General features: G+C 36.5%; 1 protein-coding gene across 3 annotated transcripts in view; it reads left to right on the forward strand.

Moving 5' to 3' along the window:
- Nucleotides 1-22,060, forward strand: part of TCF21 (transcription factor 21) — a 33,615-nt gene extending 11,555 nt beyond the window's left edge. The window contains exons 1-3 of one of the 3 annotated variants that reach the window (XM_044677020.1): nucleotides 17,455-17,508; nucleotides 18,887-19,338; nucleotides 21,506-22,060. In XM_044677020.1, the coding sequence (XP_044532955.1) occupies nucleotides 18,889-19,338; nucleotides 21,506-21,595 (540 nt within the window). In that variant the 5' untranslated portion in view covers nucleotides 17,455-17,508; nucleotides 18,887-18,888 and the 3' untranslated portion in view covers nucleotides 21,596-22,060. Of the gene's footprint in view, nucleotides 1-17,454; nucleotides 17,509-18,846; nucleotides 19,339-21,505 lie in introns of those variants that run through there. The other 2 variants (XM_044677019.1, XM_044677018.1) reach the window with 2 other exon arrangements.
- The last annotated feature ends 2,099 nt before the right edge of the window (nucleotides 22,061-24,159 follow it).

Consider the following 24,159-nt stretch of genomic DNA (forward strand, 5'->3'; position numbering starts at 1 on the left):
GAGGGAGAGAGAGAGAAAGAGAGAGAGAGAGAGAGAGAGAGAGAGAGAGAGAGAGAGAGAGAGAGAGAAGAAATGAAATATTTTGACTATTTTCTAAGCAATGTTATTTATTTACACTAAAACAAAGTTTTGTCATTTGGAACCAGTAGACTGGTAGTAACTGTGCTGTTAGTACTATGCATTTTTTTTTCTTTTTAAAAAGTTATAGTCATTATTCCCATTTGGGTCCAAAATACCATAAATCATCTACTATAATGTAAAATAAAAGGAGAAACTATTTTTAATTAACAAAGCTTCATCATTTTTTTAAACCACAGAAATTCAAAAGAAAGTCAAATTAAAAACAACACAGAAAAAGAAATATTCAAAATAAGAAATAGTTATGTCTGCATTTTAATCTCCTGGTGATAATTTTTTTTAATGTTGTTTTTTACATTCTTCTTAACTGTGTGTATACTAAAGGAAACTGTGATTCTCCTGTTAAATTTATGATTACTTCAGGAAATGGTGTCACAGAAAATGAACAGGAAATGCAGTGGATTTGTGTGCTGCTTCCCTGAGTGGACATGTTCCACACTAGATTAATATCAGTAAAGTAAGAATAATTGTACTAATTTTTTTTAAAAAACTTACCTTTGTTTTAGAAGCAATACTGAATATTGGTTCTACAGCAGAAGAACAGCAAAGTGTAGGTGATGTGCATTAAGTGACTTGCTCAGGATCACACAGCTAGGAAGTATCTGAGGTCACATTTTAGCCTAGGACTTCTTATCTCTGGGCTGGGCTCTCAATCCATTGAGTCACCTAGCTGCCCCCTAATTGTATTGCTTTTAAGAAAGGATCCCTAGGAACCAAGGTAATCACAAATAAGAGTAGTTATTTGATCAAGTCCCACTATCCAAACTAGTAGCCATGTTCATAAATCTTCATCTAAAATCTTGTTACCTATATTCATGGCCCTGGATCTTAGACAGTCCTCTCTCCTCCTCTTTCCTTGTTCTTTATCCTTTGTTGGAGTTACCAATAAGGTAGTTCTGAGCCTATAAAGAAAAATAGCTTTAAAAGATTTGAGAACTCCAAACAATGCAATGACCAACCACAACTGCAGAGGACTGATTCCAGAGGGCATCCTACCCAACTCCTTGCAAAATAAGATGTACATTTTTAGGCACAGCTAATGTGGAAATCTGTCTTGTTTGACTATCCATATTTGATGCAAGAACTTTTTAATTTTCCCAGTAGGGAGATGGGTAGAAGGGAGAAGGTAAATAGAGACAGAGAAAGAGAGGAGAAGAGAAAAAGAAAGAGAATAGAAAATAAAAAAGAGAAAAACAAGAGAGGAAGTAAAATAGGTTATTGAACTATCTTTTTTAACTCACAAAATAAGACAAAAGAAAGATCAAGAAGTACAGACAAGCAGGATAGCTTTTAAGAGTTACAGGTCAAATAAATTATATACCTAAAAAATAAAAACAAGATATGCATAATAGAGACCTGATGTTTTACATACACATCCTTTTCTGTTCTATTATGAATATGGTAATACCTATATTATTTGGTGTTTGTTAAGTTAAAAATAAAAATAAATATGCTTTTTAAAAAAAATAAGGTATAAAGCCTAAAGGAAATATCATTTGTAAAGCATTTTGTAACCATAAAGTGTTATATAAAGATGAGCTGTTCTTTATTAGTAGTAAGAACAAAGAAAAGAAAGATAATGTTCATTTTAATGCAATATTTGTTTCTTTGGTTTTTTGTTTTGGGGGGGGGTTGGGGTTTTCTTTGTTTTGTTTTGTTTTGTTTACTTTACTTGATATGAGCATTGCTAACAAAGTGCTGATAACACTTTAGAGTCCAAAACTTTTTAATTGTCTAATACTGCCCAAACTCACTGGATAAATGCTCAGTTCACTGCTTTATTCAACCTGCATAGGGCTGAGTTTGTTTTACAAATGGGATAAAATAAAAATCTAGTCATCTTCTAAATTTTCTCTGCTCCTTCTCTACTAAAAAATATACTATGATTTTAAACTATGAGTAATAGGAGCTTTCAGTACAGAAATTCTCTCTACTATTATGGACTATTATATACAGCAGATAACTGCTGAGAACTTAGCCCAGTGCTTGGCATATAATAGGTGTTTAATACATATTTGTTGAATGAATAAATGAATGAACTGCCAGAGAGTTGTCTGAGGTGCTGAGAGGCTAAGTGACTTGGCTGGGATCTTATAATTTTTAAAATTCACTCTGTAAATTTATATTAAGTGCCTACTATGTGCCAAGCATTGGGCTAAGTGCTGGGAATACAAAAAGAGGCAAAAGACAATTCTTGCCCTGGAGGAATTTATAGCCAATTAACACAATTAAGTGTCAGAGCTAATATTCAAATTCCTGTTCCTGTCTTGGACTCTGGCATTTGGCAACCATTAGGCATTTCCTATCAAAATGCCTGAGGAAATAGAATCACAGTGTTGTGCAAGGCATCCCAAAAGTCTTAATGAAGTTTAAGTTTGACTTAAAACTCTAGTAAAAGTTTACGAACAACTTGTAGATAGATCTCACTTCTATAATTTTTTTAATTTTTGCAAGGCACTTCCTTTTTTCTCATTTTTTATTTTATACTTAGCATCCACCACCACCACCACCAAAAAAATATTTAAATAGACAAATACCAAAAAATATGTGCAGACCCACAAACTACATTTTTCACAATTTGTTTAAACTATGCAAATTATGTATTTGAATTTCTTTGGATTTGATCCACTTTAATGATTTTTTCTCTTAATTTTGTAGTTTTTTAATGTAATCATAGTATAAATTATTCTCTCTTTTTTTCTCTTTTCATCTCTTCATATGTTTCCTTTATTTTGTCAATAATTGCCATTTCTAATAACAATATAATCCATTATATTCAGATTTCACAATCTATTCAGCCATTTCTCCCAGTCATTGCATTTGTATTATTTCTAGTTATATTGTCATTACAAACCTTCCATGAATATTTTCATTTATCCAAAGCTTTTTACTCTCTCAATAATGCCCTTAGGACCTAATCCTAGTAATGGGATCCATAGGTTAATAAGCATGGACAGATTCACTATTTCCATCTTGTTTTCTAAAAAATAATTCACAATTATTCAAGCAATGTAATATTAAGCCTATTTCTCTATGTTCCTATCAGCATTTAATTTAATCAGCTTAACCAGTCTGGTTCTCAGTAAATGTACATTACTAGGACCATATTTAATTAAATTGGTTCTTAGACAGCAGACAAAATCTGTTGCCAAGACCATACCATTTCCAAAACTAAGTCTTTCCAGCTTGGTCATACCCAGTGGTATGTTCCAATGCCACAATCTCTCAGGAATACAAGAATTATCTCTATAGTATGATGAGTGTTAAAGTAAGACTTTTGCAGAATATTTATCTCTAAACTATTGTTATCCCACCAGAAAAAATGTTTGGATGATGTGTATACTCAAGCTTAGATCTACTGCTAGCTTCATGCTTCCAGACAACTATCATATTTAACTTATCTAAGATTATATTCATCCCCTTAACTTCTTTATTTATTTTTTGTTAGATTTATCTACTTCTGAGGAGAAAATTAAAGCCTCCCCTCCCCACTGTTATTGTTTTATTATCTATTTCCATCTGTATCTCATTCAGTTTTTCCTTTAAAAATCTGGTGCTATAACACTTGCTACATACAGATACAATACTGATAATACTTCATTATCCATAGTACTCCCCAATATAACATAATTACTCTGTTCATACCTTATACTTATATCCACATTAGCCCCAACTCTTTCAGATATCATGACTGTTAACCCTGCCTTCTCTGGATCCACTGAAGCATAGTATAATTTGTTCCAAGCCCTAACCTTCATTTTATGTATGTCTCTGATTTTCAATGTTTGTTATAACAAAAACAACACATTGTCAGATTCTGGTTTTAAAATCTGTCTGTTAGCCATTTTCTTTCCATAGGTGAATTCATCACCCATTTACATTCACTGTAATAGTTACTATCTGTGCATTTCCATCCATTCCCTTCCTCCCAATTGTTTGATCCCTTTCTCCATTCTTTCTGCTATATCCCTCAGATGTCTAGTTTCCTTTGACCAATACCACTCCAATTTACATCCCTTCCCATAAACCCTCCCTTATCCTTTTCCTTGGATCTATCCCAGTTCCAAATTGGCTTATCTTTTCAAAGGCACCTCTCTTGTCCCTTCCTCCTTACCTTGTAATTCTTATTCTATCCATCTTTCCAAAAATCCCTTCTGCATCAATCCCTTCCCTATCTTGTCCTAAGAATTTCCCCCTTATCCCCTCACCTTACCTCCCTACCTGACCTTTTGATTGCTTATGATTATGATTAGTTTTTGTTACATTTATATATTTCTTATAAATCAAATTTTCTACTGTTTTGTATTTTCCCGAGGAATAGTTGAAACTCCTTTAGTTCATTAAATATTCATTTTTTTACCTTTTTTTATTATGCTCAGCTTTGCTTGATGTTATTTTTTATTGTAAACTTGTTTTTACTCTACAAAATACTGTTTCCATGCCCAGTGTTTTTTTAAATGTTGCAACTGCTAAATTTTGTATTATTCCCATTGAGGCTCCACAGTATTTAAACTGTTTTTTTTTCATTTTTGCTTATATTATTTTCTTCTTAACCTAAGGGAGCTATGGACCTTAGCAATGATGTTCCTGTGCATTTTCATCTTTAGGGTTCTTTAAGGTAGTGATCAGTGAATTCTTTCAATTTCTATTTTACCCTCTGATTCTAGAATTTATGGCAGTTTTCCTTGACAATTTCTTGAAATATAGTGTCTAAATTCTTTTTTATACTTTCCAGGAGTCTTTTTTTATCTATTTTCCAGGTCAGTTGTTTTATGATAAGATGTTCCATATTCTCTTCTATTATTTCATTCTTTTGATTTTGCTTTCTTATTGTCTTAGAAACTCATTCTTTTTCCCATGTCCAGTTGTATTTATTAATAAATTATTTTCTTCTGTGAGTTTCTGGATCTCTTTTTCCATTCGAGTGATCTTCCCTTAATAGTTTTCTTTATTTTTTTTTTTGCATTGCTCTTATTTTTTTCTAATTTTTCCTCAACCTCTCTTATTTAGTTTTTGAATAGGTCTTTTAAAGCTCTTTTTTGAGCTTGTGGCCTTTTGTTGAATTTCTTTGCTATTTTTGCAGGAGGTATTTTACTTCATTGTCCTCTCAGTTTTAACTGAAATCTTCTTTGTCCCCATGATAACTATTAATAGTTGGGTTCTTTCTCCTTTGCTGATTGATTAATTGATTGATTGGTTGATTTTGGTGACCAGGTCAATAGATTTAATTACTGACTTTTTGCTGGAGTTCTAGGGTTTCCTAGTTTACTGGAATATACTATCCCAGGTTTCAGGATTTGTGTATGTGTGCTTGTTTTTTCCTGGGTCCTATTTAGTTATTCCAGTTTTTATAATTGAGGGTCAGATATACTCTTGGGTTCCCCTAAAGCTCCAGACCATGAATAACCTTAGGTGTTCCAACCAGAGTCTGTGGGAATCTGTACCACTATAACTGCAAACAGCCAGGCTGCCTCCCATTCTGCCTTAGCTTTAAAAGTCCTTTGTTTGCTAGCAGCAAGGCTTGAATTCTTGTTGACTATCAACTCTGTGGTGTCTACTCCCCCAATCCCCAACCACAGGTAAGTAGGGATCTCAAGAGCCCAGGCTGCAACAGACCCAACTGCCCTCAGGGCCCTCCACTTACAGATTCCAGGAGTATCCTCCAGGACACAAGCTCCATGCTGGTCCTGCCCATAGGAGCTGCCTTATTCCACTCACTCTATTCCTGTTCTCAGGGTCTATGGTAATGGGACTGAGGCCCAGGAAGTCAGAAACCTTCCTTCTTATTTATCCCTGGCTATTCAGCTTCAATTCTGACCCCTGTCTGTTTTGGGCATTTTTTTTTAAATTTTAATTTAAACATTTATTAATATTCATTTTTAACATGGTTACATGATTCATGCTCCTACTTTCTCCTTCACCCCCCTCACTCTGTTTCTGGCACTTTTAGAATTGATTCTGTAGGGTTATTTTTGGTTATTTGTTGGAGGGTATTAGGAGCACAAGGAAGCTTCATGCCCACCATCTTGCAAATTATTTTCCTCTGAACATCCCTTTGAGGTTGTATTACAAGAAGAATTATTCCTTGGAATTAAGTGGCTTTGCTCAGGATCACATGGCAAATAAAGCCAAGAATAAACATGGAAACACATAATGTCTACACATTATCTACTACCTCTCTAAAAGATAGTCCTGTTTTTTTCGGGTCAGAGAGTTTTATCCTGTGACTCATTATAGGCATAATAAATGCCAATTTTTTTATGCCAAAAAAAAAAAAGTCAAATTCTTTTGCTTGACATTCAAGGCCCTCCACAATGATATGCCCTCTTCTACCTTTCTAAACTTCATTCATATTCCTCTTCACAGAAGTACTGCCACAAATTAAATGTACCTTAAAATACTTATAAACATTTCATATTTTATTTACCTCGAATTGTTCTAATCCTTAATTCCTTGGCTGTTGTGTCAGAAATTATATTATTCATTTTGTAACAATTTTAACTCTTTGTTTCTCCCTGTTGTTTGCTTGTACTAATGTTGGAAAGATGAAATAACATATTATATTGGCTATAATCAAGCCAAAGAACTATTCAAAATAATTTCTATACGTTCTAAATATTTCTTCTTTGTTCACTGTATTCCCCATTCCTAGAATGTCCTTTCTCTCTTTGCCCTTGCTCTATGTTCTTTATTCATTTTTACCTGTTGATCTATCCTTAAAAACCCAACTCAAAAGTTACCTACCCACAAAGTCTGAGATTCATCCAATTGATAATGAATGATCTTTCCTCCCCCTTAAAACTTAAATCAAACTTTGCTTATGCTTCTCTTATTTACTTATTTTGTATTATTTTATTTCACAGTTGTTTATATATGTGTCTATTCATGAAGGCAAGGATTATTTTCTTGACATTTTGATCTTCCTAGATACCTAGGATAATGTTCTATTTATAGTAGCTGTTTAACAACTTTTTTTGCCTCAAATTGGATTCCAGTTTTATTATCCAGTCTGATACTGTAAGGATGGGATTTGTGTAAGAGGTGATGAGACCAAAGGAGCCAGAGAAGGCAGCTGCTGACAGTTGCTGACAGTTGAGACCAGAGAGGATTCTGGGAATTGCTCCGAGGAAGAGGAGCATGGAGAGGGCTTCCAGTGGAGGACTGGGAAGAGGGAGGAGGTGGACATCCCAGCTCGGATCCGGTCCTGAGGGTTTCCTGAGGATCTTTCTTTTGGAAACTGAAACCTTGATCCCCTGATCAAAGCCATTCCATCACATCTCACACATCAAGACTTCAACCATCGAGTCAGCTAAATTTGGACTCCATTTTGGGAGCTCCTTCTTCCATTACCCAACCTTGCTGAGAGGCCCTTTCAGTCAAAACTTACAATTATAGAAAAGGATAGAAACAGAAAAATAGAAATAGAAATAGAAGGAGAAGAGGGAGAGAAGCTTGGGAGTAGGAACCACTAAGGTTCCCACCTAAGAGTCAGACCCCATAGGAATAGCAAAGAAGACACCCCAAAATCCCTCTGCCCTTCACCCCTTTCCCCCATCCCTGATTTGAGAATAATAAAAAAGCCATTCAACAGTCAGATAGCATTCCAGAGTGCCTGAGAGACAACAAGGGAGAGGGGAACCACAGCTTGGTCTAGCCACCTCCATCTTGAAGTCAGACCACCCACTGTGAATTTGACTGATTGGAGGGTGGTTTGTGTGAACCCCATCCTTATTCAGGATCAGATTGGGGTACCACATACCTCCTCTTATAGGAAAGCTTCACCCCCAACTCCTGTGGGGTGGCACAACCATCCTGGTCACCCAGTTTTGGAATGACACCCCCTTAAAGTCTCCCAGTGTATATTTGGCTCCAGGGGAAACCTAGAAGAAAGACTCACCACATAGACTTTCTCTATCTCCCATCAATTCATTACTGGCTCTATTAATTGTTACAATGCTACCATTGAGTATTTTAGAAAAAATCAAAATAAAAGTTTCTTCCACCCTCTTCAGTCTTTACAAATAATGCCTAGTATACATTGTGGCTAAACAAGATTATGTATACAATCTAGAGACACTCTGTAGATTTTTGTCTATGTCAGCAGTTATGAGAAAAAAGTATTACCAATCTCCAGGTACTTTTGCTACCTTGTCCACTATAACAAAAATTTTATTTTATTTTTTACTGCTAGTTGAAGTTAAGTTAATGGCATTAGTTGGAGTACTACAATACTCATCATACTTATGAGTATTCTCAGATATGTAGCCAGAGGAAAGTCATTTAATATTTTTCAACTAAATTTGCTCTCCAGTTGAAAGTTGGGGCCCACTGGAACTTGATCTAGATTAATTATCTACTCCTTGAAGGACATGTGGTCTGTAGCTAATTAATAGATTAAGTTTATCCCTATCCACAGTTTACTGAAGCACCTAATAGTGTAGAAGTATGAAATGCAGCTCTAGTAAAATTAGGCACACAAGGGAACTAAGAATTCTAAATAGACAGTGGTGTATTTTATTAGGCAAGAATTTTTAAAGTTCACTATATAAAAAGTGAGTAATACTTACTTTAAAGCTCTTCACAATCTGATCTTTCCAGATTAATTTCATATTATTCCCCCTCATATGCTCAATATTCCAGACAAACTGTCCTATTTAATTTTCCTTACACTATAGACCATCTCCTATCTCTATGTCTTTGCACAGGTTCCCCCCACTTCCAAACCTGAAACATTCTCCTTCCTTACTTTAGGATCTTGAAATTCAGCTCCCTTCAAGGTTCCACTCATCCTAAAGGAAACATTTACTGATTTTCCCACTTGCTTGAACTCTCTCCACTAAAATTACTTTGTATTTACTTATATTTCTATTTGCTAGTCTGTATATGCATGTGTGTATACAGATATGTATTATATAAATGCATATATCTGTGTGTGTATATATATTATATATGTATAGTTCTATTTACTTGTCTGTGTGATTATATTTCACACATATATGTATGTATATGTGTGTATACATTATATATGTACAATATATATACAGTACTATAGTGTGTGTATGTGTATATAGATATATACACATAGGTAATGCAGTAGAGTACCAGGTCTGGAGTCAGGAAGACTCATCCACATAAAGACCCTATAGCCATACATGTTATCTGTGTGTGTATGTATGTGTGTATGTATGTATATATATATGTGTGTGTGTGTGTGTATATATATATATATATATATACCATGTCCTTTACAATGGACATCCATTGTACAAATCTGCCCTCAGACACTTAGCTGGTGGACCCTAAAAGTCACTTAATGTCACTTAATCCTGTTTTTCTCAGGCTCCTCATCTGTAAAATGAACCAGAGAAGGAAATGACAAACCACTCCAGGATCTTTGACAAGAAACCTTTAGTGGAGTCATAAAGAGTTGTACGTAACCAAAATGACTAAACAGCAACTATCTACATGTTTCATTTTTGTCTCCATGTCATCAGAATCTAGGTTGCATTTGGCTCATAGTTGATACTTATATAATTATGAAACAGGCCAAAATCAGGTTCAGACGTTAGAGAATGATTACTATTTTCCTACCTCATTCAAATCTAAATGGCCTCACGGAAAACAGAGGGGTGGGAAGACAGAGAAAAGGAGGAATCTATTTCCAGAGGAATCTATTTCCAGCTATACATGGTCGAATAATTGTTGCTACATGATAACAAAAAAAGTCTTCTAATTGTCTGAAAAACTGCAAGGATTGATTCAGTAGCTACTCAGCTCAAACTAAGTTCAAATATAAAAGAGTCCTGACGAACTCCAGGAGGAATGAAGCAGACAGGCTATGGGTTTGGTGGGGAAAACGAAAACGAAGGGCAGGGAATGTAAGCATTTGGGTCTCAGAGGTTAGAACAACTTGGCTGAATCATAAAATATGCAGAGGAGAGGAGTGTGACATAAGACTAAAAGTTAGAATGGCAGCAGATTCTTGAGGACTCTGACTGCCAAGCAAAGGAATTTGAAGTTTTTTGATAATAGCAAACTGTTAAAGTTTTTGAGGAAAAAAAAATGTCATGACCAAGTCTATGTCTAAGGAATATAAATATGGCAGCTTAAAAAAAATGATAATGGAGGAAAAAATACCTATCAGAAGGCAAACACAATAGTTCAGGTAGGTTGAGATAAGGGCCTATATTAAGGTAGTAGCCACAAAAAGATATATAAGAGAAGCTGCCATAGTGGAACATTTATTATCCTATGAAATGAAAGGTGTCCACTGAAGACAACAGGTTTCAAATAATTTATAACACTAGCAAAATTGGAAGAAACAAAATTTCATATTAAGTAGAGTGTTGTACTTATAATCAAAAAGATTTGGATTCAAATCCTAGCTAGATGATCATGGACAAGCCATCTAACCTATCATTGTGGTTTCTTCTAACCTCTGAAACTTCTCCCCAAATCATCTATACAAATTATTCATTATTATTTAAAATAAGATAAAGTTCTGAAAAGTACTGTTAGAAGCAAATTTTTAGTTCTTTGACTCTTTTAGCCCACTAAATTCTTTTTTTTTAAACCCTTACCTTCCATCTTAGAATCAATACTGTGTATTGGTTCTAAGGCAGAAGAGTGGTAAGAGCTAGGCAATGGGGGTCAAGTGACTTGCCCAGGGAAACAAAGCTAGGAAGTGTCTGAGGCCAGATTTAAACCTAGGACCTCCCTTCTCTGGGCCTGGCTCCCAATCCATTGAGCCACCTAGCTGCACCCCCCACCCCCACCCCCCACTAAATTCTTTAAGATTATTTAGTCTCCAATTAGTTTTTACTTTTTGCTTCCATAGTCCTTTATTATATAAGATTTTTAATTGAGTTATGGTCTGAAAAGGTATGGTCTTTATTCTTTCTTCTTTTATACATTTAATTATAATGTTTTTGTGCCTGAATATATGGTCAATTTTTTTAAAGATGGCATGTACCATTTCTTTGATTTTTAAATAGCATTAAAATTAAATTTACAATTTATAATTTTAATTTTAAATTGCAACAAATTATGGATTTGTTTATGATTATGGAGCTATTTCCATTGACTCTAGGATCTGAAGTGGATTGCCTCTATTGCAAAGAATTAAAAGAATAATAGAGTTGAATGGCACTTCAGAGATAACTAACAAATCGTTTTTATTTTAAAGATGAGGAAACTAACACTTGACAAAGTTAAGTGGTTTTACCTAAGATGATAAAGCTACTAAATAGCAGAACTGAGAACAGAATACAGTGTTACCACAATGTTCAGTGCTCTTTCCATTATATTATACTTCCTATATAACCAAATGAATAACCAACAGCAATAGATTCTCATCTAGTGTTTTTCTTCTCTTGGCCAAACTAGTAACGTTGATAAAAGACACTGGTATCAGGTATGACATAAGACAAATTTCTTAAAATCATAGAATCTTACCAGTCAAGAGGACTTCACAGGTCAACTAGTCCAACTTCCTCTCAATTTTGTCTACAATACAGTGATGATAAGCTCACTACTACACCCAAGTCAACATTTTATTATGGAATATATCTAATTATTATGAAATTTTTCCTTATGTCAAATCCGTATCTCCTTCCTTATCATTTTATTTATTCATTTTTACATTAAAATTCTCAGGTATATTGCACCTTCCCTCCCCTCCCAGCACTAGTGAAAGGCATCATTTAAGAAAAACATATGTATACATAAAACTGTCTTACTTGTTTCCATTTATTACTTCTTTCTCTGGAGGTGGAGATTCCCAAGTCATTCTTCAATCAATATTTCTGTTGCTGTTTAAAATATTGTCTTTATTCTGCTTATTTCACTCTTTATAATTTCATGTTGGTCTTTCCATGTTTTGTAAAATTAACCTCCTCATCATTTCTTATGACACAGTAGTATTCCATTACAATCACTTTCACTTACTGGTCCTAGTTCTACCCACCAAAACCTCATAGCCATTCTAATATTCATTCTACATTTTTTTATATATTTGAAGATACTTCCCATTTCCTCTCTAAATCTTCTTTTCCCTTTGGGAACCTAATTCCTTCAATCAATCACCCTATTAGCTTGGTTTTTTAATTGCATCACCATCCAGATAATTCTTTTACATGGATGCTCTCTAGCTTGTCAATAATTCTACTAAAATATAAGGACCCAAAATGGAAACAATAGTTCAGACATGATCTAATCAAAGCGGAATCCATTAAGCACAGTGGAAAGAGTGATGGATCTAGAACCAGAAAGCTTGAGTCCAAATCCAGCTCAGCTACCTGTAGGACCTCAGGAAAGTTATTTAACATCTGTGGATATCAATTTCTTTATTTATGAAATGAAGAACCCAGACTAGGTAACAATAGAGACCCCCCCCCAGCCCAGGTCTAAATCTCTGATCCAATGACAATGGAATTGTTTACTCCTTCATGCTACTTAGGGGATCCCAAGTCATACTGAAGTTTTTTGTTTGTTTGTTTGTTTTTGTTTTTGTTTTTTATTTTAAACCCTTAACTTCTGTATATTGACTTATAGGTGGAAGAGTGGTAAGGGTAGGCAATGGGGGTCAAGTGACTTGCCCAGGGTCACACAGCTGGGAAGTGTCTGAGGCCGGATTTGAACCTAGGACCTCCCGTCTCTAGGCTTGGCTCTCAATCCACTGAGCTACCCAGCTGCCCCATACTGAAGTTTTAAACATAAAACTCCACTAAGACTTTGCGGACACCTTGTATGCAATACTCTAATTACTAACACTGCCTAGGAATGCACTGACTTCATAAATGCCACATTATACTGCTAATTCAAATGAGTTTATGATCCTCTAAAATTCCTAGGTTTTTTATGCATGACCTCCCTTGGAGTTACTTCTAAATCCTCTACAACAGCAATTATTTTTTGGATAGACTTTTATATTGATCCCTATTAAATTTCATCTTTTCGTCTTCTGCTATCATTCTAGCTTATGGAGATCTTAGAGAAATTCTGCTGCTTTTGTGTTGTCAATTGGTTCCTCTATCTAGAATAAAATATTCTCTTTAATTTGCCTGGTTTCTTCTGTTCTTTGTTGGAAACTAAATCATATTCTGTTCATTTTGAGCCATTATAGAAGACATGAAGTATCTCTTGTTATACTCAAGTAATATACTCTTTTCAAAGAAGGTGATGATTTTGCTGATTGCTAGACTTGGAATCAGGAAGAACTAGATTTGAGTTCTATCTTGAACACTTTCTTACTGGCTTTATGACTTTGCTTGTCATAAGTAACTCAACCTCAATGTCCTCAATTATGAACTAGAGATAATAATAGGATTTAACTCAGGGTTATTGTGAAAATCAAATAATATTTAAAACACTTTGCATATTTAAAGAAGGTATGTGTGTCAACTATTATAATTTTTAGTGTTATTAGTAAATTTAGTTCTCCTTCTAGCCATCTTATCTAATACTTTACTACTCAACCAAACCAACTTCTGGTTTAATTTTTCCCTGTCAATATAACCTTTCCTTTAGCTAGTATCATATTAAAGAATACCTCAATAAGAAACAGGTAAGTTTAATTCTATGTTCAAAGAATCTTTTTACAACTATTCATGTACTATATGTTCCAAAAACATTAAAACTGAATGACAATTTTTCATCTCTTACCTACCTTGTCTAAAGCTCCATCACTGCATTGACTTCTAAGATGAAATTCTACCCCTATGTATATGGGTTTGGCTGCTTTATTTTTTTTTTTTGCTTTTTGTGTTGTTTTTTTTCTTTCATATTACATTCTGGTATGTGGTAGGCCTTTGGATTGCAAGATTAAACTCTTGAATGTGAAAGAATATTATGGTCTCCTTAAAATCATTGCCTTGGGGTACCACTTGCCAACTTCTGCCTCTATCTATACTCTGTGATGGTGTCAGTCCAGTACCCACAGCCACCAAGTTACAAAGCTCCTTAATAGTCACAAATATCACTAGTTCCATGCCTTGTGTTAAAGGTTCCATATTTTATTTCTTTCTGAGATGTAATAAGACAATAGAGTTCATAGAATGAGGGAAGGAAAAGGCCACCTCATTTTACAATTAAGGAAATCAAGGCCCCAATTGGTTAAGTAATAATATACCCAAACAATATAAGGAAGGTCAGCATTCAAACTCATGCCTTCTGATTCAAGATCCAGCATTCTTTTCACTGTACCATACTGACTCAATTGCATCTGGTAAGGGATAAAACTCTACGTCCCTTGATATATTAGGGTTCTAGTATGTGATGATGAAGAAATGCCAAGCATTTTTTACATGAATTCAAATGGTCTGTTAACATTTCTTATGTGACTGGTGTTAAAAATGATATCTTATATGCAGAAATAAACAAAATAAATACTAAGTGGGATTATAAGCAACTGACACTAATTGGTCACAATCATATGAAATATAAGCTGGTACAGAGAGTAGCCAGTACACTGAGTACAGAGCAAGGTACTAGCATTGCCAAAAGAATATGGAAAATATTGACAAGATTCTTCTCTTCTTCAATTTGAATGAATAAATGAATGAATGAAACCTAAGTATTTAAATTACTAAAAGGTAAAAAGATGGCAGTGGTACTAAATTCAAGATTATTAGGCATCTTGGCAAAATGGTGGAAAGTAGAAAGAAAAGAATTAAAATAGTAAATTGAAGAGCCATTTTTCTAGGAGAAAAAAAATTACATGAAACATGTACTAAATTAAGTGTAAGTCTGTGGTATTTTCCTTTTTATAAGAAAAGAAGCAAATTGTTCCATCCAAACACCATTGAATCAAATTTGGACTTCCTAAAAATTTATCAGCTGATAAACCAGGATTTAAGTTCAAGGATACATTCCATTCCTAACCCTCATTTTTTTCCTTTACAACTTTTGGAAATAAATTTTCTTTAGCACTGCAATTCCTCAAACACAGTCTTTTAGGGAAAAAGCAAATAGTTTGGAAACAAGCAAGTTGGACAAATTCTTCCTGTCCCTTGAAAGGAAGGTAAGAACTTTAGAAAACTATCTTAACTCTTTCTGACCATGAGTATAGCCATTAAGGCCCTAATACATTCATGTCAAAACTATGGCCCTAGAAAGTACAAATGAGATTCCAAGGCATTTAGATAAAATAATTTGCTTCCTTTCTCATAAAGAAATAATCCAAATATGTTTAACTTAGTATGTGTTCTCTCTCATTCTTTCTCCAAGAGAAGAAGGGACTTTCTGAATTAAAGTGTCTTTTTTCTCCTGTACTATTTTTTCTGAAAGCACCTCATACATTAAGCACTTCAGTAACTTGTAGTTCATCTGATTTGTTCAACAGTCTTTCTTTTTCCATTTTTGAGTCAGAATGGATACAAATAAATACAACAAAACAGATTTATTTTCAATGTTTCTGGATCAGTTTGTATCAAGATTCTCAGCATTTTACAGTCTTACCTTCAGATGGATGCCCATCTCTTCTAGTTTCAAAAATAGGATCAGAGGATGATAGTTTTAAAACTGGAAGGAACCACATAGCAAATAAAGAAACTGAGCTCCAGATAGGTATAGGAATACAATAAGTAACAATACTGGGACAGAAGCCTAAATCGTCTCTCATTCTACTGCATAACACAGCATAAAATCACTACCAATATGTATGCCCTCCTAGTCATCAACAAAAGGGTCCAAATGGATCCTTATGGGGCTGATGGGAACAAGAATAATTACTGGTTATCTAAGGAAAATGAATTGCTAAGCAAGACAACCAGACCCTGGAATAATTTTTCTTTTCTTCTTTGTGGAAATTGCTCTTTCTCTACTTCATGGTGTTGAAGAAACATCAAAGGGAGAAGTTCAGAAATCCATGAAGAGTAACTAGCTAGCCTATGGTGTCTAAATATTGGGAAGAACAGGACAACCTAAAGAGAAAGTCCTGAAAACACGATCTCTTGCATGCCTGAAACTTTAGTGCTAATAGTTAATCATAATCTGTTGACCATAGTCTTCAACATATATCAGTAATCAATTAGTCAATAAGAATCTATTAAACAACTACTATGTGCCAAGAGCTGTGCTAAATACTGGGGATATGACATACAAAAAATGAAATAATATCTGCTTAGGGTAATTAATATTCTATCAAGGGAGAAAATATGCAAATATACAAATACATAAAAAATAGGTGTGAGTAGTTTTGGGAACAAGGGTACTAAGGATGAATCAAGAATGATTTCACATATAAGAAAATAATTTAATACATATATCATAGCTATTTTTTTATTCCATTGATGGTACATTTAGGACATTTAAATGCATGGTCTAAATGTGCATATATGATGTACAAAGCATTGGCAAATGTTCATTTTTTTATAGCTGCTCTAGTCTAAAAATAACTTCAGCTTTCATGTCTTATCAGGACTTAGAGAAAAGGGACAACTCAAAAGAAAAGTAGTTTGCTTGTAAGTCACTAAGGAAATGTTTAACAGGCCTGCTGGGTGTCCTCTTAATGCTGTCTTGGATGTCTGATTAAATTATAGTACTTTATATGCTACAGTCCCGGGTCATTTGTGCATAAAGACAAAAGCAACTTCAACTTGATATTTCTGTCATCCCTGCTGTGGGAAGAGTCCCTTTCCTGGTTTATAACATCAATCACTCATGCCCATAAATCTTAATGGTGGATATGGTCATTTAAATCTCCACCTGCACAAACAACAGAAAATAAGAGAGTCCATAAATCTCTATGCTGGTGATTAACAAATTTTGGATCCACTGGCAGAGATGTTATAGTTAGGAGGATAGAGGGGAAAGGGGGAGGAAGAAATGCACTAATTCATTAATAAAGACCGATATGCTGACAATTTGTTTAGTTTACAGCACAGGAGAAAAGCAAACAGGGCAGTACTAGCAAAACAAAACGTTAGAGGTTAGTGAATTCCCAGCTGAGCCCAGGATTTAGAGATATGATAATCTAATGTTCTTATCCTTTTGCAAAAGGGGTACTATCTGAATCAAATGGTAAAAAGCTACTTTCAAGCTTAAGTTCAGTCTCTTCTCAAAAATATGAAAGAAAGCCTGTGGAAGAACAGGTAAGAAAGAGTCCTAATTCCTTAGTTTTACTTCCTTTCAATCAGCTCTCTTGTAATTTTTTTTTCTTTTCTTCTTTTTGGACAGAATTAACAGAGATGATTCTCTTCATGTGGTAAAGAATCATTTCTCCCCAAAGGATGAGCTAGGCTAGTGAGGAACTTCCACATAGTGTCTTCTGACGATATAAAAGGAGCTTCCTGACAATTTGGAGAAGTTTTCTAGTTCTAAACCAAGAAGGAAATTCACTGGCAGAACTTGACCTCTAGGTGGAGATCATTTGTGAGTGAAGAATACTTCATAACCCAGGAGGAGTTGGGGGGTTGTAAGGTTGAGAAGCAGAAAAAACACACACACACACATCCCTGGCCCAGGAGATGTCTTAAGAACAATTAAAAGAGATTAAATGTTTAGAATACTTTTATAAAGAAATAGGTCTTAAATACAGCCCTTAGTAGAGAAATTGACTTCATTATTGTATGCCCATCCAAGATACTAATGTAGTAATATGCTTAGAAATCCAGTTATCTGGCTTTTTTTCCCTTATGTATACATATGTAGGTTTGTGTGTGTGTGTGTGTGTGGCGCTATGTAACCTGATGATTTTGTGGTGCCTTTGATGTCTTCCATAGTATCCAGGTAGATTAAACAGCATTTGCATTTTCTCTTCTTCCTCAGGAAAGATTTTTTTTTTTCCAAAAGAATCATTCACATTTTCAAATAAGTAAAATCCTATAAGGATTTGTTTTTTGAAAGAAAAGTGAAAGAGGGGTATGCTTCTCTTAATTTAATTCAGGAAAACACAAGTTGAAACAATATACTAGAGCCCTAGAATTTCATACCAGATCTCTGGAGGAATAAATTTGGACGCTGCACTCTTTTATCCATAAGTTGTTGGGGTGGGTTTTGTCGGAATTTGGGGGGAGTTAAAGGGGAATGTATTATTTGGACTTAGGAGAAGGAGACAGAACTAGAGAATGTGCTCTAAAAGATCCTTTCCCCCAAATCTGCCAACAAGACCCCTAAGGTCCTTTCCAGTCTTAAATCTCTATGCTCTATGAATCTTTTTGAGTTTGGAAGAAAAGAAGCCACCAGATGAATGGGTAGGTGCTAGCCACTAGAAGGGGACTGAGGCTAGGGTGGATTTGAGGCTAGCAAAGACAAGAAAGTATCTAGGAATTCCTGCTGCCTATTTCAGTGGAGATGATTTAACTGATAAGCTAGGAATGATTGGCCTATGTGGGGTTGTGTGTTCCTCTCCTGTTGTGTACTGGATTTGCGAGTGTGGTTGTGGCTCAGGCTGGGCCCCTCCCCTGGGCTGCTAGGATCCGCCTCCCTATTCCCCAGATAAATTACTAGTGTCCACCAAATTCCTCAGCTCTCTCTCACACACACACACTCCACTACAGGTCACAGTCTACAGGGGGTGGGAGAGAGCCTTAGCCTCTTCAGCAAGAACATTCAGGAGCCCCCTTCCAACTGAACTACAGAAGGGGAGGGGGGTGGGACCCCAAATAGCACCCCAAACTTATCCAGCCTGCAATAATTACTACTCTGCACTTTGGGGAGATTCTCTCTCTCTCTCTCTCTCTCTCTCTCTCTCTCTCTCTTCTTCCTCCTTTCCCTCTCCCCCATTCTTTCTCTGTCCCTTCTCCCCCAGCCATGTCCACTGGCTCCCTCAGTGATGTGGAAGATCTTCAGGAGGTGGAAATGTTGGAATGCGACAGCCTGAAAATGGATTCTAACAAGGAATTTGGGACTTCAAATGAAAGTAATGAAGAGAGTTCTAACTGCGAACATGGGTCTCCCCAAAAGGGAAGGGGAGGCTCTGGCAAGAGGAGGAAAGCACCCACCAAGAAAAGCCCTCTGAACGGGGTCAGCCAGGAAGGGAAGCAAGTCCAACGAAATGCGGCCAATGCCAGGGAGCGGGCCAGGATGCGGGTCCTAAGCAAGGCTTTCTCCAGGCTCAAGACCACCTTGCCCTGGGTCCCTCCAGACACCAAGCTTTCCAAACTGGACACACTGCGATTGGCGTCCAGTTATATCGCTCACCTGAGGCAGATCCTGGCCAATGACAAGTACGAAAACGGTTACATCCATCCTGTCAATCTGGTAAGTTACCGTGCCTCTCCAACAGCCCTCTGGTCAACCCAATTCCTTTTCCCTCTCTTCGCTCCCCCCTCCCCACCCAGTACATCCATACGCATGGGCACACCCGGTGCACATGGGAATGTATGTGTGACCACTTACACACCACCAAATGGGACAAACAGTCATCGAGACACTTCCCGAGTCCAGGGACCTTTCCTGAAATACTGGCCTAATGCTCCAGTTGTCTGTCCCGTCTCCTTCAGCCTCGGTGCAACCTCACAGGGCCTCCTCACTCCCCTCCCAACCCACGTAGTAGAGTTGATTTATACTGCCGTTTAACGTGGCAGCCCAATTAGGGGTTTGCAAGTCTATTAATCTAGTGAAGGGGAGGGAGCCTGGGCTTTAGTGCAGGCCAGGAGCAGAGGGGCTAGCATCAGACAGGGGGGAAGATTGGCAAGAAGCATAGGGAGAGGTCAGACGCCCAGAGGAGTGTTTTTTTTTTCCTCCACAAAACTGGAAAGGATTCCCTCGTATCTATCTCTTCCTCCCCCAGCTAAATCCACTGTAAACTAAGATTCTCTTTGCCTTTTTTTATTTGCTTTCACAATGATTCTTTTAACAAATATTTTTCCAGTATTGAGTTCCCCCAAATCTTGTTTTCCGGAATTTGACTTTTAAAAGTGAAAATTGAATAGCCTAAGTCTTTACCAAGTGTGAATATTCTAAGACCAGTGCACACCAGAAGCCAGGTATCTGTGACCAAACATTCTTCAGCCGCCAAAACCCGACATCTTATCGTTATATTCCCATTTCAAAATTCCAACAGCTCTCTCCAGCGCAGCTCAATCAAAAAGGTGTTTCTCACTGAGCACTTAGGATCTTCTTGGCTTCTAAGTAAAGTCGAGATCTTAAAAATAAAATACTGTTTAAAAAGCAAACGTTTGACAAAATTCTGTTTCCTCACTCTTGTAGTTTAAGGAAAGTGCTCAGATTCTGTTATTTTGTAATTAAGTAGCTTATTTTAAAACTCCCAGAACCTAAAGAGAATAAACAACTTGCTATCTCCTCTGTTTTTCTGTGATAAGAATGTGAGATTTTCCTCCAAAAATCGGCTTCTTATCAGTCTGCTTTCATTAAGTGAGGATTCTTCTTTAGCAGGCATCTATAGCACGCAACTCCACGACCTCAAGCCTTGAGCTTGGGAGTGAGAGAGAGAATTTTACTTGAGTCTTTTTCAGCGAAAGGCTGTTTGTTTGTTCTAAAAACAAAACAACAACAACAAAAACAACTAGAAAAATCAGTTTAAATTATCTGAGTAAAATGAGAGCATTGATATTGCAGTTTTCCTTTTGATATCAATCTCAAGCGAGTTTTGATTATTAAATCAGAAGGAGGAAAGGGGAGAAACTGATTTTCCTAGCTCATGCTGGAGATTTCTCTTTATCTTCATAGTTGTTATTGTTCTTATTTAGTAGTTCACGAAAAACCAATAGTTGGCAAATATATTGCAAATCTACCCAAAGGATACATACAACAAGAGTCAACTTTCTAAAAACGGGGTGGTTGCTTTATAACAAGATAGCTAAAGCTCCGTAATAGATAAAAAGGGGAGCAAAGAAGCAAGAAAGGAAAGGAGCAAGTATCTAGTGGAAGGAATATAAAGAAAACGACCTTTTTTGTTGTTATTGTTAAAAAATAAGCCTAATAGGATAGCTAGGTGGCCGGGTAGATAAAGCGCCAGTTCTAGAATAAGGATGATTCATTTTCTTGAGCTTAAATCCAGCCTCAGACACTAGGGAGCTGTGTGACCCTGGAAAAGTCACTTAACCCTGTTTGCTCCCCCCAAAAAAACTTTAATAACTTTAATAAGTCTGATCAATTTCAAACTTTGCTCATCTCTCCTCTCCTTTCCTCTCCTCTACTTTCCTTTTCCACTTCTCTCTTTCATTTGATTCCCAAATTTTTAAGAGAAAGAAAGAGAACTGTGCTGCTATGAGACATTTTTACTCTGATTTATCAAAAATACACTTCAATTTATTTTTTTTCCAGTAAATAGCAGCGATAAGTTTTTCAGCTCCCTCCTTTCCCTCCCTTTTTCTAACCACCACACCCGATCCCACACTCCATCCCGCAAAATATTCCACTACCATCCACCCTCTTGCAACCTCCATCTTTTCCCCAACTGCAGACTTGGCCCTTTATGGTGGCTGGAAAACCAGAGAGTGACCTGAAAGAAGTGGTCAACGCGACCCGCTTGTGTGGAACCACAGCATCCTGACCAAGGAGCTGCGACCCTGGGAAAAGACTTTCTGCTGGAGAGATCTGGGGGCAGGAAAGACCTCCATGCTCTCCCTCTTCCCCCTCTTCTCTCTCCCTCCTCCCCCATTACCCTTTCCTTCTCCTAAGGAACACTTTTTAGCGACGAGGAGATTCATTTCCAGACCAAAGAGGAGACCAAATGTACATTTAAATTTTCCCATCTATTTAACTTTATAAACATGTACAATGAATGAGTGACTCCCCAAGCCTTGCTGGTTCAAGTGCAATATATAAATATGAATATATAAATATATAATAAAACCTATCATGTATATCTTTTGTACAATATGTTGTGGAAATGTAGATGATAGAATAGCTGGCTTTGATAGTCACATCTATGAAATAATTCACTTTAAAAGATATTTTTTCTTTAGACTGTTTTTACTACTTCTGTGAATAAATCTTTCTTTATATTGAAAGAGAAGACCTTGATACTGGTGTATTTTTTTTTCTTTCATAAAGTAAAGGGGAGGAGTGGGACAATTAAGGGCTTTTTGAACTTAAGGGAAGAAGTAGTTCATTTGTAGATGAAGTAGTTGTATTTTTCAGGTCTTCTAAAATCCAAAGCAAACTTTGACAGGATGTCAAATGAGTGGGAAAAGAATTGTTTGATGATCCAGGTTGGTGAGAGGATCATTTTCTCTTATGAAGTTGAAGGCCATATTTTTATTGTTGTTTTCATTAGGATTTTGCACTTCGAAATAATGATAATAATATTAATAATAATAATAATAATAATTGTAACTATTGCCTATCTGGTCTGATGTTTTTAAAGAGAGAGAGCAAAACTCTCAAACGGAAAACTCCAGAGACCCTGCGGTAACAGTCAACAGGGAGAATGAAGCTAATTTGAATGAAGTCAGTAGATAAATGGTGTCCAAGGTAAAATGCACTAGAGCAGTAGGATGGAGAGAGATGATTTTTTGAAGATTTTGCAATTTAATCGGATCACTTGGGCATTACCGTGAATTTCAGCTTGTATCAGTTTTCAAGTATGGACAATAAATTACCAACATACATTTCCACTTCAGGAGAAGAATAGGAAGGATTTAAAAACAAGAAAACTCAGAAAGTATTGATCTTTCCATTAAGCACCTCTATCTACAAGCCTCCCCCCTTTTCTTCAGTTCAGCCGCAAATATTTCTATTACTATGGAATTTGTAGGGATACATTGCGTTTGAAGTTTGTAGAGGGAGTTCCCCATTTTCCCGGAGAACTTCCGGCTGTCTTGAGTTTTAAACATCTTCTAGTCTATTGATCAGCTCCTCTGTAGAAGATTAAAGTGAGATAAACATAGAAAGACGCCCAAGGAGCATGGGACTGGGCTCCCTCTACTGCTCCACTGGAGACCAGAGGCGGCTGATCCGCCAGATGCCACTGGGGCTGTTTAATTTTTCAGGGTTATGACCGCACTGTTTACAAGAAGTCTTTGGTTATTTATACTGTTATTACTAGCAGAGGGGCTTTAAATTTCCGCTTCACTTGCTCTTTTCGATTGGGGGGCGGGAGGCGGGTACCTGGGTTGAGAGATTTTACCCAACCCCGTTCGTCTCTACTCTCTCCCCATCCCCCTTTTCCAGAAACTTTAGGGAAGCTCTGTGATATTTCTGACGGCCTAAGTTCAGGGGTCTCCAGCTTAACCCATGCGGAATGAACATGGAATGTATCTTATATCACCACTGTCTTTTGCTTCGAAGCTACTTACACGCCCCCCCCCCAAAATTGCAACTTAACTTCTGCTGGGAAAGGAAGAGGGGAAAGGAGAGACAATCTTAGGACGCTCCTCGCCTCACATGTGCTTTGCTCCTTTTTTTCCTTTTTTATTTATTTTTTTTTTATGAGACCCAAGACTTGTGCTTTGTTTTATTCCCCGCCACCCCACCCCAAGATGACCTGGCTTTTTTTCTCCAACTTTGTCCACCAGCGCACACTTCACCTGCTCCAGTTGCCTCTTCTCGCAGGTGCATCAGCTACAACCCTGAAAAATATCTAAGTGGCTGTTGAATCAGTGCGCGGTTTGCCTTTCAGATGTCTTAAATTCTCTCGGTCTCACTTAAGTATAGACCTAGAAAATGACCTTAGAAACCACATAAGGTATCTATGATTGGACCAGCACTATCAATCAACCAGGACTCTCGGACTGAGAGGAATCTCCAAACTGCAAACCTAGTCGATGATTACAAGAAAAAAGGCAGTTCCCTCATATCAGTAATACAAGAGTATATTTCTAATAATATAAATCACTACAGCCCAAGGACCCCCAAACCCAGGCGTTTTGTCTCTAAAAACAAGTTTGAAGAAGAGGAACTTAATAGAGATGTTCTGAACGTTCAGACCTAAGGGCCACTGCTCCAAAGAAGGGTAGTGCGCTAGACTTGGAATTTTTTTTTTTTTTTTGTCACTCTCCAAAAAAGCCAGCTTTTGATGACTGCTGGAAAAGCCGAATTTATCTCAAAGAGGAACTGATGCTAACAAAGCTCAGTTTCCCCTATCTTTGACCAGGTAATTTTCTCATACTGTAC

Source organism: Gracilinanus agilis, chromosome 4, assembly GCF_016433145.1.
Source record: "Gracilinanus agilis isolate LMUSP501 chromosome 4, AgileGrace, whole genome shotgun sequence".
In the NCBI taxonomy this organism is placed as follows: Eukaryota; Metazoa; Chordata; class Mammalia; order Didelphimorphia; family Didelphidae; genus Gracilinanus; species Gracilinanus agilis.